At 56.2% G+C, this 17,975-nt stretch overlaps 1 protein-coding gene across 2 annotated transcripts in view; it reads right to left on the reverse strand.

Moving 5' to 3' along the window:
- Positions 1–1,724: 1,724 nt before the first annotated feature.
- Positions 1,725–17,975, reverse strand: part of NFAM1 (NFAT activating protein with ITAM motif 1) — a 37,425-nt gene continuing 21,174 nt past the window's right edge. For both annotated transcript variants that reach the window (XM_019961923.2, XM_070790527.1), the window contains 3 exons: positions 12,744–12,842; positions 3,535–3,621; positions 1,725–2,188 (listed from right to left, as the gene is read on the reverse strand). In XM_019961923.2, the coding sequence (XP_019817482.2) occupies positions 2,129–2,188; positions 3,535–3,621; positions 12,744–12,842 (246 nt within the window). In that variant the 3' untranslated portion in view covers positions 1,725–2,128. The remainder of the gene's footprint in view (positions 2,189–3,534; positions 3,622–12,743; positions 12,843–17,975) is intronic.

Raw genomic sequence — 17,975 nt, forward strand, 5'->3', positions numbered from 1 at the left:
GTGAACCCAGGGGGGGTCCTGTGAGCCCAGGGGGTCCCATGAGCCCGGCAGGGTGGGGGGAGTCCTGTGAGCCCAGCGGGGCCCGTGAACCCAGCAGGCCCTGTGAGCCGGGGGGGGGGTGTCCTGTGAGTCCAGGAGGGGGGGTCCCGTGAGCCTGGGGGGAGTCCCATGAGCCTGGGGGCAGGGTTTCTGTGACCCCAGGGAGGCCCCATGAGTCTGGGGGGGTGGTCCTGTGAACCCAGGGGAGTCCTATGAGCCCAGGAGGGGGGGGTCCTGTGAGCCCAGGGGGTTCCTGTGAGCCCAGGAGGGGGGTCCTGTGAGCCCAGGAGGGGGTCCTGTGAGCCTGGCTGGGGGGCTCCCATGAGCCTGGGGGCAGGATTCCTGTGAGCCCAGGGAGGCCCCATGAGTCTGGGGGGAGGGTCCCATATGTCTGAGGGGGGTCCTGTGAACCCAGGGGGGTCCTATGAGCCCAGGAGCAGGGTCCCGTGAGCCCAGGGAGGGTCCTGTGAGCCCAGGCAGGGTCCTGTAAGCCCAGGGGGGTCCTGTGAGCCTGGGGAGGCGGTATGAGCCTGGGGAGAGGGTCCCGTGAGTCCAGGGCGGGTCCTGTGAGTCCAGGGGTGGGGGGCCCCTGCTGCCCTAGCAGAGGGACTGGGGCTTCTTCTGGACGTCGGTCTACGGCCCTGGGCCCGCTCCCCCAGCCCTTCTATCCCTGCAGGGCCTGGGCTGGGGTGGGTACTGACCTGCTGAGCAGACGCTGTTGCCCATAACCACCCTCGCAGGCAGGCTGGGGTCTGGGCGCCCAGGCCCCTGAGGGACCTCTGGGGCAGCCCTGGGTGTGGGGAAGGAGTACGGGCAAGCAGGGGAGGTGAGGAGGGGAGCGGGGGAGCAGGGGAGGAGGGTGCAGAGCCTGGCGGCCCGGTGCTCCCAGCCTCAGCCCTGGTCGGCCCACGAGACGGGGTGCCACGGGCGCAGCTGAAGGTGAAACAACGGGTCACAGGAACATGCTCGGGCAGCAGAAAGGGCTCAGGATCAGACACTGAGGAGCCGCGGGCCTGAGCTTCTGCCTCACTAAGGGCCCCTCTGTGCTCCCCAGGGACAGCCCCAGGAACCAAGCCATGCAGCTAGGCAGGGATGGACAGGGGTGGCCTCGGGCAGCTGGGCAAGCAGGGAAGGGACTGGTCTGCCCCGATCCCCAGGGGGCAGGGCTGGAGCCTAAGGCAGATGAAGAGGAGGAGGAGGGTGGGGTGGGGACAGGCCAGGTAGAGGGGGCTCCGGGGAACCGGGCTGCAGGGTGGACTGAGGCACCGCTGAGGCCCTGGGGGTGGGGAGCTTTGAGGAGGGGGGCATTGGGAGGCAGCAGTTGGCATGCTGAGTGTCGGGGGCAGACTGAAGGGTAAACAACCTTGGGGTCCCCGCCCCGTGGGGGGAGGCAGACCCTGAAGTCAGTGCTGAGGAGGCAGAGAGCGTCAGTCTGTCCGGCCCCTGTCTTGCCAGCACCCTCCTCCCTATCCCCTGATGCCCAGATCTCCCTCCTCACTTGCATGTGCCCTGACCCTCCCAGCCTCAGGCCCCCAGACCGATGATCACCTCCTGGGCCTCCAGCTTGGTCTCCCAGCCCAGCCTCCACATGGTTCATTCTCACTCACACCCTGTACCTCCTGCGCCGGCCCCCGGTTCCACTTTGCACAGCTGCTTTGTCTTTGGCCTAACTGGGGGTGGGGGCCTTTTGTATAGTTGCTCTTTTATTCATCTACTCTGCGATGCGTGTGCACACAGTACTGGGTCCCTGCTGGAACCTCCTGGTGGTTCAGGCTGGTACAAGAGAGCCTGAGTGTCCCTAGAGGGTGAGGAGGGCCCCAGGGATGGGAGGTGTCCAAGAGGGCCCTTGGAGATGGAGGGAGTGCCCACCTGCAGACGGAACAGCTTGGGCAGAAGCCTGGAGACGTGGCACACTTGAGGGGCATGACTGGGCTGCGGAACGGGCGTGGGGGCCAGCCTCTTAAATGTGGGAGTGAGGTGATGGGGTACCCAGCAGCCTCACTTCTAATACAGATCAAGTTCCCTGGAGGGAGAGGCTGCCCCAGGGCCTCTGATCCAGGGCAAGATCTGTGGGCAGGCAGAGCTCATCCTAGAGATTTTCATAGACCAGGTTAAATTCACCATCACCCTCAAATTTATGCTGTTTCTCCTGGAAAGGAAAAAAGAAAGAAATGAACAGTAGGGAGGGGAAAGATAAATTTGCACTAATTTAGTTTTGGGCAAAGGAGACAAATAGGTGGCTTTCTAAGTAGCTTTGACCGGGAGCCCTGTTCTTGTCCCCAAGCCCACCTCACCAGCCTCCTCTCCTGTCCTCCCACCCCATGCCTGCTCTCTGCTCTCCAGCCCCACAGGCCCCTTCTTTCCTGCCTTAGGCCTCCCCAGATGCTCTTCTCTCCTCTTGGGGTGCTCCCAGGACCCTATCTGTTCCCCGATGACCTCCTCCTCACTCTACAGAGCTCAGCTTAGCACACCAAGAGCCCCCTCCTCAACTCTGGGCTAGTCCCTCCCCAGAGCCCACCATTCACAGATGTTTCTATGTGTCTGTAAGAATCCATGACTGTTCCTGCAGACCCGGGGATGCTGGGGAACTGGGACAGGGTCTAGTTGTCCTGGTCAGGACCTCAGGGCCTGGCATACAGTGGTCACTCCCTGGGATGGCCCAGACAACCTTGGGGGTCCCAGGGTGGGGAAGCCTTGCCTCCAGTCACAGCCTAGTTCAGAGATGACCGTAGAAAGAGCTTTGAGAATAGGAGATTCAACAGAGTCGGCCTATGCTAGGGGGCCCAAGCACCTGCCCCCCACTTCCTGATGGTTCTTCCAAGGTGCCCAGCCACGGTCCTTGAGCCCCTTGCACTTGATGGTGTCCAGAGCTCTGGTATAGATGCTACTTAACTTGGAACTCATTTGAATTCATGGGCAGTTGGTTTTGCAGGAAAGTGTCACGCATCCACTTGACAGATGAGCAGACTGAGGTTTAAGAGAGACTCATGATCAAGGGATGTGCCTTAGCCCCCTTCATAAAATAAAGCCCTGTCCAGGCCTGCCCCTGCTGCCGCCAGCACAATCCCCAGCCACCTTCAGCCTGGGGGCAGCGAGAAGCCTCACACCCCTGCCTGACTGACCGGTGTAGATGCTCTACCGTGCCCAGTGGTGGTTACGCTTGCTCCCTTGCACGGCGCCTACTGGGTCGCAGTACCATCTGCAATCCTCATGGCAAGTCTAGGAGGTGAATGTTCTCAGGGTCCTCAGCTTACAGATGTGGGCACAGAGCTTAGCCGCTTGGCCAGGGCGGCAGAGCTGGAAAGGGGTGGTGCCGGGGTGGTGGGTAAACCCACCAAGCCTCCTAAGCACCAGGTCAGCCGCCTCGGGGAGGGCTCTGCTTCAGCAGTGGGTGGCTCACCCCCACCCCCGGCACATGGCAGGCACTTCCCAGATGAGGGGCAGGACACACGGAAGGAGTGGAGGAGCCAGGCCCGCTGCCCCGGCCCTGCGTACCTGGGAGAGCAGGCCCTGGGAGGTGGGCGGGCTGCCGGCTTCACTCTGGATGCAGTCGTAGACCTCGGTCTCTCGGCGCTGTAGGTCCTGCAGGAGACCGTGAGGTCAGGGGATGCCCGTGGTGCCCAGTCTCACTCCTCTCGGTCACACGGCCGCGCCTTTGCACCCACCGTTCCCTCTTGGGGCCATCTCACCCCTCCCCCGTTTGCACAGTGCCACTCCTCTGGGTGCCCCCTGCCACCCCCTCCCACCACCTCAAGCCTCTCGTAGAGCCTGTGCTCAGCCCGGCGGGCTCTCCAGGCCTCCAGCTCGCTGGCAAGAGGAAGGGCCCTGGCCCACACTCACTGTCCCTGCCTGTCCTCAGGGCCTCAGGCACCTGGCAGCCAGCAGTCCCCGACGTGACTCCTATGGCCAAGGCTTCAATAGGAGCTCTGCGAACATCCCCCCTCACTCCCTGGACCAAAGCCCATCCCTCCACCCCTCTAGGTCTCCCTTGACCCCTCCCACCAGCCTGTGCTCACAAAGGACCTAGGCTCACACTGGAATCACACTCCTCTCCTGCAGAGGGGCTTGGTCTGTCTCTAGGTCACCATGGCTGCGGTTGGGACCCTTGGAGAACAACCCTGAGTGAGCTGTGGTGACAGGGCTCCTCGCTCACCTGGGTGTGTGTCTTAGGGCCACACTGACTCTTGGTCCAGCTATGAACAGCCTGACCAGAGGCCTCAGGGTGGTATTAATAAAAAGAAATGATTTCTTGTTTGAAATCAGACAAGATTAGGCTCAACTCTCGGCTCTGACATCTGCCAGCCACAGGCAACCGGGAGCCTTCCTGTGCCTCAGTTTCCTCATCTGTAAAATGGGGATAACTGTGTCCATCTTGCAGGCTCAGTGGATGACTATATGAGATACTGTGCACGAAGGGCCCAGCACAGGGTCTAGTGAGTCACATGTGCTTAATAACGATTGAGTGATCATCAAGGGGGGCTTGGTGCCTCCCTGCTCTCTCTGCAGTCACAGCCTAGACCCTCCCTCAAACCCTGATGGGCACCAGGGTGGATGCTGCTCCTTGGGAACTGTTGGAGCAGAGCCACCAACAGCCTAAGCAAGAGGCAGGAACCTTTCCTTCCCACGTGTACATGTCATATGGATGCCGGCTGGTTGCCAAGGAGGTGGTTTCCCTGGCAACAGGCAAGCAGGGGTTGCTGAGGAAGGCTGGAGAGACAGGTGGTACTCTGAGGCAAGAGAAGGGAGGGGAGGTAAAGAGGGGTGGGAGGAGGCTCCGAAGCAGCGGGGCATGAAAACCTGTGTAATAAACCATTTGGCACTTGGGAGACCCTCACTTCAAGGGCATCACACACAGGGATGCTGCCCTAGGGACCTCCGAGTCAGAAAGAGGGAGGGTCTTGGAAGAGGGGCTTCCGACCTGCCGGTGGGAGCAGGGAGGCCCCGGGGAGGATCCCCAATTCCATTGAAAGGCATCTTCTGAGACCTGCTCTGGCCTGTTGGGCTCTCACACCTGCCCAAAGCACCAGCCACCGCCAGCAAGCCTGATACACGGGGTGTGGGTCTCCCCAATGGCCCTGGCCCCCACCCTCCATCCACCCAGTCCTGGATCTCCAAAGATCTGACAGCCGCCCTCCCACCAACCTGGATGTTCCTAGTCACAGAGAGAAGCAAGAAAAAGGGCCTCTTTGCCGACATGCTGGCAGAGGACCAGATCTCGGGGCCCCCAGAGGGTCCCCTTCTCCCTCAGTGCCCATGGGCCGCCCACCACATATCAGCCCAGAGATGCCCGGAGCTGTCTGAGGTCTCACAGCTCCTCCTGCCCTCTGTGCTGTGTGCTCCCACGGGCCTGGGCACACTGCTAAGTGATTTCCAAGCCAGAGAAGAGCATCCTGACCCGGGGGCCCCGCAGGCCTCTGACACACCCTGGCGGTGGTCAGGCTGTGGGCAGGAGCAGCTGCAGGGCTGAGGACAGGACGGCTGCAGAAGCTGCTGCCAATTAGCAGCTGCTGAGTGAAGCCTTTGACAAGCCCTGACCTGCTGGGCTGCATCTGCATGCCGGCTGTGACCTGCATCACTAGGCTGTGAAATGCAGGCAACCTTGTCAACAGGATACCTTCTTGGCCTTCCGGGGAGGGGGTGATGGGGGCCGCCTCCCTCCGCCGGGAGAAGGCCAGGCCTCTGAACCGGCTGCCAGGCTGGGCTGGGCTGCTGCTGTGCTGTCAGGGCTGGCCTGGGCAGCGCTGGGGTGTGCCACGCTGCTGTGCTGTGCTTTGGGCTGAGGCTGGGCCGGGCTGGGCCACTCGTCTGGGATCCAGGCCCCCCGAGCCCTTTGCCTCCTGCCGCCCTGTATGGACAGTGGTGCTGAGCTGAGTGGTCATCAGCCCTGGCAGAGGGGTGAAGTCAGCGCCGAGGCCTTTGTCCGGGTGGGCTGAGGTCAGAAGTCAGCGGCCCTGGGCCAAGACCTAATCTGAGGGTCCTGGACATTGATTCCCCTAGTAATACCCACATCTGTCACCAAGGAAACACAAGAACTGTGTCTCATGGACACCTGAAATTTGCCTGATGCCCTCTGGGGGCTTCCCTTGTGGCTCAGCTGGTAAAGAATCTGCCTGCAATGCAGGAGACCTGTGTTTGATCCCTGGGTTGGGAAAACCCCTTGAAAAAGGGAAAGACTACCCACTCTGGTATTCTGGCCCAGAGAATTCCATGGACTGTAAAGTCCATGGGGTTGCAAAGAGTCGGACACGACTGAGCAACTTTCACTCACTTCACTCTGGGGGCAGATCCAGGAGCCCTGTTCAGCAAGAAGCGATACTTAGGAGGGACGGAGCACTTCTGCTCTAGGTCAGGATCCTGGCATGTCTGAAGCGAACACTAACAGGAGTCCAGGAAGGCAGGGCTGGGCTAGGCCTCCAGTGAAGGCCTCATGTGCCAGCTAAGGAGCTGGCAGTGGGGAGTCACTGGAGGTTTCTGGGTGGGAAGCGATGGCATCAGGGGTGTGCTGGAAAGGCTCCTCTTCCTGCCAGGAGGAGCAGGAGGGCTGGAGGCTGAGCACGAGAATGAGGGCGCTGGACCAGGCGGAAGCTGGAGCAGAGCTGAGGGGAGGCATCCATGGCGCCCCACGTTTGCCATGGAGTGCCCACTCTGCCCAGCACGGAGCCTCCAGGGAACCCCAGGCACCCGGGAGCTAAGAGCAGGCTTCCACTCAGCTGACTGCTGAGCGCCTGCTACATGCGGGGCCCTGGGGTCCCAGACAGACCACAGTCAGAAAGCAAACAGTGGTCGTAAGGGCCACGGAGAGACCTGGAGAAGGAAGGGAAGGAGGCTGGGTTACAGCAGGGGCAGGTGGGGGTGTTGAGGTGGGGGATGAGGAGGTCAGAAAGGCCTCCCTGCAAAGGTGCCCCCTGTGCAGGGAGATGGGAGCGAGGGAGGGGCCCCACGACAGCTCCAGACAGAACCCCGGAGAGGGGGGGCGCACACACAGCCACCACCAAGGCCCCACCACAAGATGGAGAAATCCACCTCACTAGACGGTCGTGAGTGTGATCCGCAGACCTCCAGCTCCAGGGATCATCAGCACTGACCCAGGGCCCGGCTGCTGGGCTCTGAGACCCAGCATTCGTGTGCACAGAGGCCACACCCCCGTGGGCTGCCCCAGCCAATGGCTGAGCCCGGCAGGGATGCCATCCCTGCCTCTCCCGCCCTGGGAGACCCCTGAGCCCCTCTGACCAGGCTCCCAGGGGCCTTGCTGAAGCGTCCATAGACTGTGCGCAGGTCAGCACATCCTCTCTGCCTTCCTTTGCCCTTTTCTTTACCCAGAACCAGATCTTCATCAGCTCTCCCAGTCGTTTCCATTTGCTCTCACAGGTGGTCCCCCGAATACCACTATCACACACTTACTCCTGCCCTGGTGTCTGCTTCTCAGAGGACTGAGGCTCACCAAGGGCTCAGAGCAGAGAGGGATGGGACCTATGTTTGGAGGGCGTGACTCCGCTGCTGCTGATCAGAGCACAGACGGTGGGGCTAGGGTAATAACGGGCCAGCTGATCAGAAACCAACTGCAGGAGGACTTCCCTGGTGGTCCAGTGGTTAAGACTCCACGTTCCCAACGCAGGGGCCCGGGTTCAGTCCCTGGTCAGGGCACTAGATGCCACAGCTAAGACCTGACACAGCCAAATACGAGAGAGAGAGAGAGAAAGGAAGGAAGAAAGAAGGAGAACCCAAATGGAGGGCTCCAGGCAAGAAATGGCGGTGGTACCCACCAGCATCAGCCTTGGAGGGTGAGAAGATTCAGATTCCGGGTATGGCTGGAGTTAAGTTGTGCTGATAGACCTGACAGGAGCGGTGATGCAAGGAGACAAGGAAAGGACAGCTTCAGAATGTTTAGCCTGAGCAACAGGAAGGTGGAGCGATCACTCCCTGCATCAGGAGGACTGCGGGAAGAGGCGGTTCCATGGGTGAAGAACCGGAGACTGGTCTGAGAGAGAAGCTGATGAGGGGTCCAAACAGAGCTGGGTTCCGGCGTTCAGAGGTGGTGTCTGGGCTGAACATAGAAATGAGGGAGCTGTCAGAGTGTCAGATCAGATCAGATCAGATCAGTCGCTCAGTCGTGTCCGACTCTTTGCGACCCCATGAATCGCAGCACGCCAGGCCTCCCTGTCCACCACCAACTCCCGGAGTTCACTCAGACTCACGTCCATCGAGTCAGTGATGCCATCCAGCCATCTCATCCTCTGTCGTCCCCTTCTCCTCCTGCCCCCAATCCCTCCCAGCATCAGAGTCTTTTCCAGTGAGTCAACTCTTTGCATGAGGTGGCCAAAGTACTGGAGTTTCAGCTTCAGCATCATTCCTTCCAAAGAAATCCCAGGGCTGATCTCCTTCAGAATGGACTGGTTGGATCTCCTTGCAGTCCAAGGGACTCTCAAGAGTCTTCTCCAACACCACAGTTCAAAAGCATCAATTCTTTGGCACTCAGCCTTCTTCATAGTCCAACTCTCACATCCATACATGACCACGGGAAAAACCATAGCCTTGACTAGACGAACCTTTTTTGGCAAAGTAATGTCTCTGCTTTTGAACATGCTACCTAGGTTGGTCATAACTTTCCTTCCAAGGAGTAAGCGTCTTTTAATTTCATGGCTGCAGTCACCATCTGCAGTGATTTGGAGCCCAGAAAAATAAAGTCTGACACTGTTTCCACTGTTTCCCCATCTATTTCCCATGAAGTGGTGGGACCGGATGCCATGTCAGAGTGTAGACGGTCTCAAAAGGTTGAGGCTGCATGAAATCACCCAGGGAGGGGAGAGAAGCTCAAAGAGAAAGGGTTCCAGGCCTGGATTCCAACATTTAGAGGTCAGGATTCCTCTGGTTTCTAAGAAGGAACCAGTGAAGGAGGCTGAGGATGTATGGCCGTGAGTCAGAGAGACATCACGGGAGGGTGGAATGTTCTGGAAGCAAGTAGAGAAAGTGTGTCCAGGAGGAGGGAGCGCTTGCTGGCCTCAGACACTGCAGCTCACCAAGGAAGAGGAGGACCCAGCGGACCACTGGGTTTAATATCGTGGAGGCCAACAGCGACCTTGAGAAGGAAGGCTTTGGTGGGCAGAGAGAACAGGTGGGCAGAAAGCCTAAGTGGGTCAGAAAGGAGAGAGAGAGAGAAACTGAAGGCAGAATTTTGACAGACCTGTTAATAGGAGTCATGGAAAAAGAGCAGGGTCACTGGAGGGGCTGTGGGCTCAAAACGAGAAACTGAAGATGGAAGGAATCATAACATGTTTGCAAACTATACATGGAAAACAGTACATCAGCCCTATGTCAGATTATGGAACCAAGACTCAGAAAGTTTAAGTCGCAGAACTCATGAGCAAAAAAACTAAGCTTTGCACCCCAGTCTCTCTGGCTCAATCCAAATTCATGCTCCTTAATCGGTCAATTTTCACAGACAAACACACACACACACGCGAATTGGAGTAGGATAGCCTTTTTTTTTGTCACAATATATCATGAGCATTTTCCCACATGAATAAAAAGCAAAAATTGACATAATTAGAAGGAGAAATATACAATCTACAATCATATGGGCAAATTTTAACTTGATTCACTTAACATCTAATAGACAAAAAGCCAATAAAGATATGGCATACTTTAACAACACAATCAACGAGCTTGACCTCTCTGTCACACAGAACACTCACTCACTCAGCCATGCACAATGCAAGTTCTTTTCAAATGCATTTGAAATGTAAGCTGACCTAAAGCAGATCTCTAAAGACCTCAAAGGATTGAAGTCATACAGAAGGTATTCTCTGATCACAACAGAATTAGTAAGAAATAAAAAACAACGAAACTAGAAAATAATTAAATATTTGAAAATCAAGCAAAACATTTCTAAAATAACTCATGGGGTAAGAAGGAAATCTCAGTGGGAAATTTAAACTGAACAATAACGAAAATATGGCATATGAAAATTTGTGGGATGCAGCTAAAGCCACTTTTAAAGGAAAGTTCATAGCTTTAAGTGCATGAATTAGAAAATCAGTGATCAAAATATCCAAAGAAAATAGAGGAGAGGGACTTCCCTGGTGATCCAGTGGCTAAGACTCTGGGCTCCCAATCCTGGGGGTTGAGTTCAATCCCTGGTCAGGGAATAGATCCTGCCTGCTGCAACTGAGAGTTGGAGTGCCACAACTAAGGATCCTGCACGTCAAAACCAAGACCCAGATAAATAAATACAACACAAGGGAGAAGGCAAGTGGAGAGGGGAAGTACACAAAGGCCTCTTCCCGTGCACTGCCACCACTCCTATTCACCATCACTGTCTGAGGCAGCGCGGTAAGACATACATAAGAAATACAAGGTCTGAAGTTTAAAAAGAAAGAAATGAAACGTCTATCATTCATAGATGACATGGCTGGAGCCACAGAAAAAAAAAAAAAAGGAATTTACAGAGAAAGGATTAGAATTAATTAGTGAGTTCAGCCCTGGGTGTTCTTTGGAAGGAATGATGCTAAAGCCGAAACTCCAGTACTTCAGCCACCTCATGCAAAGAGTTGACTCATTGAAAAAGACTCTGATGCTGGGAGGGATTGGGGGCAGGAGGAGAAGGGGATGACAGAGGATGAGATGGCTGGATGGCATCACTGACTCGATGGACGTGAGTCTGAGTGAACTCTGGGAGTTGGTGATGGACAGGGAGGCCTGGCGTGCTGCGACTCATGGGGTCGCAAATAGTCGTACACAACTGAGCGACTGAACTGAACTGAACTGAAACTGAAGTGAGTTCAGCTAGGTTACTCTTTATATAGTCAACATACAAAAATAAATCATATAAAAAATAATCAATCATATCTCAACTTACCAGCAATAGACAATTGGAAAATAGAATGGGCACAACACACATACCCTAAAGCCGCGTTATGAGTGTTAATAAGATGACAGGTGTACCACAGCTCCAGGCATGTAGTAAGTACTCAACTAACGACCCTGACGTCATCATCACGCTTGTTCATGTCATTCTTACCTGCCCAGATCCAACCCTAGCTACTAGGGACAGTTCTCAAGGGCTGGCAGAGTCTGTGGCCTCTCTTCCCAGCTCCTTTCCAACCTTAAAGCCTCTTGAACCACCCAGCAACCTGGCAGGGCCATCGGACCTCTTCCCCACACTTCAGCAAAGTTAGCCTGAGTCTCAAAGAAGTCTAAACACAGGCAAGAAAGATGCTCCATGCAAAAGTGAGTCTCTTCCATTAAAAATAACCGTGGAGAAGGATATTTATTCATGTGAAAAGATGTTCATGAGATATTGTAACATGAACAAAAATAGCAGTACTACTCCAATTTTCTTAAAAAAAAAGTGTGTGTGTGAGTGTGTGTATGGGTCTCTCAGTATGTGTTTACAGAAAAGACTGCAAGGTATAGAAGTCAATGTTACTAGTATTTATCCTGGAAGAAGATAGGTTTAGGAGGATGGTTATTTTCTTCTATTTGATATATATAGAAAGATCGTTGTGTGTGTGTGTGTGTGTGTGTGTGTGTGTATGGAGAGAGAGAAATGTTTTTATTTAACAGCTGACATCAGAATTCCTCCTAGGGAAAATACCATGATAAGCTGCTGGGAGAAAAGAGACTGTGGGGAAGTCTGGGGCCATGTAGGAAGCAGTGGCTGTTGGAAATTCCCTGGAGTGGGAGTGGGGGCACAGGCCCTGGGAGAGCTGGCAGTGTTGTGTCCCCTTTGGGGTCATCGGTGCTGCCCTGAAGGAACCCTGTCTTCGCCTCGTCCCCATCTACCTCATCCTTGATAATCAGGGTCATATTCTGAATACCCTCTGTGTGGGGATTTTTGGACATTGAGGAAAGACCCGTGCTTCATGTTCGGGTCAGGGTGGTGGGGACAGGAACAGCTGGAGCTCGTACAGGCAGAGTCCCAGAACATGCCCTGGGGGACCCTGCAGGACCCCCGGCATGGCTGTGCACCTCCCAGGTGTGGAGCCAAGACCCACACCTGGTGGACCTGAAGGTCCCGTAGAGTTGAGACCGCAGCTGACATTGGGTAGCCTTTATTCTTCACTTTCTCAACAATGAGCATATGTTCCTCATTCAGCTAAAATAGATGCAACTGAAAAGGAATGTCTGTCGGCATCCCAGCCCCTGGGCAGACTGGCCACGTGTTAACCAGGTGGGCAGGCCGGCTATGCCTCTGCTTGGCTGTAAGGACATAAAACAATGTGCGTGCATGTGTGTGTGCGTGGTGGGGAGGGAGATAGTGAAGAATTGAAACTCTGTGTTCTATTTAGGGTGTGGGACACTGCCTGACTTTTTCCTCTTTTTGTGGTTCTTGTTGCTCCAATGTTGTTTGTGCAATAAAAACAGGAAGGAGTTGGTGAGCTGGTCACTGTCATTTGGTCAGACGGAGGAAATTTCTTCATTCCTCACCACTGTGCCCTGGCCACCCCCTTGTTCCAGAAGTGAAAGGGCGTGCCAAGGAGGGCACCCCAGCGGCACCTCCCATCTACGTGTCTGCCAGGGGCCAGGGCCACAAACCTGTAACCCTGGTTCACCTTCACAGAAATCCCACAGGGCAGGAATACTGGTCCCCAGTTCACAGATGAGGAAGTGGAGGCTCGGACTTCGCAGAGAAGTCACACAACTGGAACTCTGACCGAGCCAGGGAACCAGTCCCCAAGTCAGGCCTCAGGGGGTGGAGGACTCACCGTGTAGACGGATTCCGATGGAGGCTGCCCTGGGCTGCTGGTGGCACTGGGGCCCGGGCACTTCTTGGCAGCGTGCTTCCACAGAGCCCAAATCTGTCTCTGGGGGAAAGGAATCAGGGTCGTCAGGCCAGACACCAGCAGCTCCCCTTCTCCCCAGACCCCACCAGACCCCACAGAGGAAAGGATGGTAGATACCCATGAGGCCACTCGGAAATTGATCACTCAGCACCTTCCACCCACCTTCTCCTGAGAAGCATGGCAAATACCCGTAATGCGTGCATGCATGCTAAGTCACTTCGGTCATGTCTGACTCTTTGTGACCCTATGGACGGCAGCCCCCCAGGCTCCTCTGTCCATGGGATTTTCCAGGAAAGAATACTGGAGTGGCTTGCCATGCTCTCCTCCAGGGGATCTTCCAGACCCAGGGATCAAACCTCCATCTCTTACGTCTCTTGCATTGGCAGGCATTCTTTTTATTTTTTTTTAACCACTAGTGTCAACTGGGAAACCCAAACACCTTCAAGACCTACATCAAATCATTCACCTGCCCGGGGATACTGGAAACGATAAAGATTCCGTCGAGGCACCCCGCCCACCACACAGGGCCTGGTTCTGGGGAGGTGGGTGCTGCAGGGCACAGGGCCAGCGGGGAGAAAGGGTCCCCGGCTACAGGGCCGATTACTGAGGAGGGCTGCTGAGTGAGCACCAGCCAGACCAGGTGTCCAGTCCTCTCTGTCCCTCAGGGGTTCTGCCTTTGCCCCCACTCTGGACATCAGTTTCTTCAGCAATCACCCTCCTTTGATAGAATGTTGCAGAGACTCAGGGAACCGATGAGGAAGTAAGTGCTTGCCATGTGTGTGTCACTTAGGTGGCCCTTGGCCATTAACACACACTCGCCAGGCACCTCTAGTGAACCAGGCAGTGTGGACACGGGGGCCCCATCCCTGCCCTCTGGAGCTTAGGACTCAGTGGAGAGATGGACAATGAACCAGCAGTTTTCCCAAGTATGGTTCCTGCACTGACCGACAGAGACAGAGCCTCTGGCTCACAAGAGGAAACAAGTGTCTCGCCTGGCAGAAAGGGCTGTTAAAAACCTGAAGGCTGGGGCTTCCCTGATGGTCCAGGAGTTGAGAATCCACCTGCCAATGCAGGGGACGCAGGAAGATCCCACGTGCTGTGCATGCCGTTGAACCTAGAGCCTGCTCTCGCAGCTAGAGAAAGCCCAGATGCAGCAACGAAACCCCAGTGCAGCCCAAGATTTTTTTTTTTTAAGTCCTCTTAGTTTGGAAGAGAGGAAGGAGAGGAAGAGGCAGCAGCAGGTGCTGGGGCCTGAAGGTCTCGAGAAATGAAAAGATGGTCAGCGTGGTCAGAGACGCAAACCTGCCTGGGATGGATCAGGGCGGCTGTGCCGGGCTGCAAGCAGAGGGTGGATGGTGGAAAAGGTCTGAAGGCTGCAAGCAGGACACGCCAGGATCAGAAGGCGGTTTCAGAAAGCTTGTGCTGGGTGCTGCAAGAAACTCTAGTAGCCGAGCATGCGGGGGCGGTGGGGTGGGTGGGGGCCTTCCGGGAGGCGGGGGCTCTGGGAGCCGGAGGCCGTGCAGAGGCAGAAGGAGGCTGTCCACACGCCCCCCTCTCATCGCAGGCACCGTGCTGCCAACAGTGGAGTAACAACAGCCTCATCTCGGGGCAGGAGCTAATTAAAAACCCTGGCCGCCTGCCAGTCCCCAGCCCATTTACTTGGGATTAGCTCTCGAGAGCTACTTAACTCTCCGGCAGAAGCCAGCGCCATCCCCAGTCACAGCATAATAATGGGTCAGGGCTAGGACGGAGCCTCACTGGGTGCCAGGTGGGGCTCTAAATGCGCGACCTGCCTGACCTCCTGCGCCCCTCCACAAACCTGCAAGATCAGTCTTCACACGCATCCCTGTTCCACACAGGAGGCTCTGAAGGCTCAGAGAGGGCTGGCAACTTGCCCAAGGCCATAGAGCCAGAAGCGGCAGGGGCAGGATTTGAACCCAGGTCTGTGTGATTGACCAAGATGCTGCCCTGACAATACCTGGGGTTTTGGCTCTTCTGGGATGTGTAGGTCTCCCAAACAGACAGAGGCAGACATTCAGGCAGCACTTTATAGTTTACAAAGAATTCTAGGACTTATTCTTGCTAAATCTCTAAGTAAGTCATGTCCAACTCCTTGCAATCTCATCGACTGCAGCGTGCCAAGCTTCTCTGTCCTTCTCTGTCTCCTGGAGTTTGCTCAGATTCATGTCCATTGAGTCAGTGATGCTGTCTAACCATCTCTTTTTGTTACTTTAATTCTCATAATTGCCTGAGGAAGTGGGCATGGAGTTCCTGCTTTCCAGAGGGGGAGACTGAAGTTTGTTCAGCTAGTCGGTGACTGCTTGGATCAAACCCAGGTGCCCTGTTCTCAAATTGAGTGCCCCTCCTCTGTACCACCTGCTTCACTGCCAGAGCTGGTGGGTGTGGGTTCATGGGCAGGGGCTCTCCTGGACTCCTTGGTGACAAGACCCAGGTAGGCCTGGCCTTGTGGTGCTCCACTGAGGCTGGGGGTGGAGGGGGGAGGCCACTGGGAAGGTAAGAGGCACTGTGGGGTCATGAGAAGGAGTCCAGGTCTGCCAGGGGCTGGGACGGACTTCTCAGAGCTTGCTTGTCTGTCCGGAGACAGGAGTGGAGCGTGAGAAAGAATACAGGTCCTGGAAACAGTGCATTGTGTTGCGGTGGAAGTGACGCTCCCTGGAGCCAGCCTTGCCCCATTCGGGTGCTCCGTTCCAGACCATCAGCATGTACCCTTCTGACTGTGATTTTCAAATGAATACACCGTTCAGCTGCTCAGGAAGTCCGTAAAGCCTCTGTTTCCCGCTCTGTAAGGTGGGAGCAATACTGTCACCTTGCCCCCTCGCAGCCTAGCCACCTCAGACTCATCTTTCCGGTCTCAGTGTTCACTAGTCCATCATTCCTTTCACGAACACTGTGTGGCAGGCTCCCCCAGACACCAAGCCTGGGGCTTCTTTCTGGGGCTTACACTCTGGTGGGGGGAGAGGCGGTGACACAGAAACAAGGCTGTGGGGGGCAGAGTGAGAAGAAGCAAGCAGAACAGGGAGACCTGTATTCTGGGCGAGGGGTGATGGAGGCGTGGGCTGGGGGTTGCAGCTAGATCGTGGACAGACTGCTGGCAGGACGGGCCCACGGATCAGTCGTGGGGGTGGCAGGGAGACAGGCACAGCACCAGGGCTTCCGGTCTGAACATCTGGAGCGTGCTGCTACTTGCTGGGATGATGCTGGCTGCTGGGGACCAAGGAGCGCTGTTCCCGACAAGGTGGGTGCAGATGCCCATGGGCACTTGGATGGAGAAGACATGATCTGGAGCGCAGGGAGGGCTTGGGGCAGCCACACTGGGTGGGGTTGTAATCCCTGGAGCGTAGCAGTCATGGAAGAGTATAGACAGATGAGGGGAGCTCTGAGGAAGGGGCCTGGGATGTGCTGATATACAGAGGCCACAGAAATGTGGGTGACCCAGCGCAGGGTTCCCCTGGGGATTCCAGAACCAAGGACGGAGTGTGCCATGGAGGAGGGACACCTGCTGTATCCGATGCCCCGCAAGGATGAGGACAGACCAACGTCGGAGGCTGCCTGCTCCAGGAAGCCCACCTTGATCTCACGCTGAGTGGGAGCCCTCGAACTCGCTTTCAGGACAGGACTCATCTACCTCTTCTGAGTCAGTAGCTCCCAGCTTTGATGCGTTTATCAGATGTGCTCCTGGGGTCCTCTGTCCCTTTTCCTCCTCGGCCTCCGAGGTGGGCCAGCCGGCCTGTCTCTGGCTGGGGACCCCACTGCGTACTTTGTTCCTGTGGTCAGCTCAGGGTTCAAACCATGCGGGCCATCCAGTTCTGGAGCAGCGTCTACAGGGTCCACATCCGGATTTGGATGCAGCTCCAGGGAACTCTGGGAAATTCTTCGGCGGCACAAACCCCGCGGCAGCTCCCAGCCTTCCGAGCCCCCTCCCCTTCAAGGCTGGGCTCTCACCCCAGCGCCCCCACCCTCAAGTGCACGGACGACAGCAGGAGGTGCCCTGCACTGTGCTCCCACGGGGGCCAGGCACCTGCTGGCGTCTGGCCAATGTGGTCTCGCCCACCTTTTCACATGGAGGAGGGGATCTGTCCTTAACCCCATTTCTGGAGGAGAAAACTGAGGCTCGGAGAGGGTGGAAACTTGACAAGAGGGCAGGGGCTGCCTCTGTCTTGCCTTCCACCAGGTCTGGCACTTAGGCCAGAGCCTGGCACACACTAAACACTCAGCAGCTATTCCTGGAAGGAGGGGAGGGAAGGCGGAAGGGCGCGGGGAAGGAGGTAGGGGTCTCTGAGGCAGTGTGGCAGGGGGAGGGGCTGGGATAGAAGTCAAGCTGAGGCTTCTGAGGTCCACCCTCTCCTGTCGTCCCCTCTTTAGTGACCTCCTACTCTGCACCACAGCCTCCCTCGCTTCGCTGGACACCGAGATCCAATCATTAAAATCCTTTTTTTTTTTTTTTTGCAGAGCAAGGGCTGAAGTAGGTCAAGTTCTTGCCTGGACACAGCTCGGCCCTCATCCCGCCTGTGGAAGACACCTGTGTGCTCACACAGCTATGCCCGGGCTGGGGGTCCGCAAGTTGGGGTGAGTCCCTTGGCACCCCTGCCTCAGATTACTGTGTCCAACACCTAGCCTGCCGCCCGGGGGCTGCTCTGAAGACTCAGAGCCTTCCCACCTGTCCCTATCCTTGGAAGAGCCGCAGTGGGGAAGAAACACATTGTGGGCCGGTCCTCTGAACCTCACTGTTCAGAGCTGTAAAGTGGGAAGAAGTGACGGAGGTCAACTGACCGGAGCATGCAGGGGAGGGTGCCCAGCACCCAGCGGCCCTGAGGAAACGTTCCTTCCTTCCTCCTGGGTTGCCGGGGATCCAGAGAATATGGGTTTCCCTGGTGGTGCTAGTGGAAAAGGAACCTGCCTGCCAATGCAGGAGACATAAGAGACGCTGGTTTGATCTCTGGGTCAAATCTGGTCGGAAAGATCCCCTGGAGGAGGGCATGGCAACCCACTCCAGTATTCTTGCCTGGAGAATCCCCATGGACAGAGGAGCCTGGTGGGCCACAGTCCATAGGATCACACAGAGTTGAACATGGGAAATGCCTTAGCACGCACGCACAGAAGATATGAGATAAGGTTTTGGAAACTTAGAGAGCT

The sequence above is a fragment of the Bos indicus genome, chromosome 5 (assembly GCF_029378745.1).
Source record: "Bos indicus isolate NIAB-ARS_2022 breed Sahiwal x Tharparkar chromosome 5, NIAB-ARS_B.indTharparkar_mat_pri_1.0, whole genome shotgun sequence".
NCBI lineage: Eukaryota > Metazoa > Chordata > Mammalia > Artiodactyla > Bovidae > Bos > Bos indicus.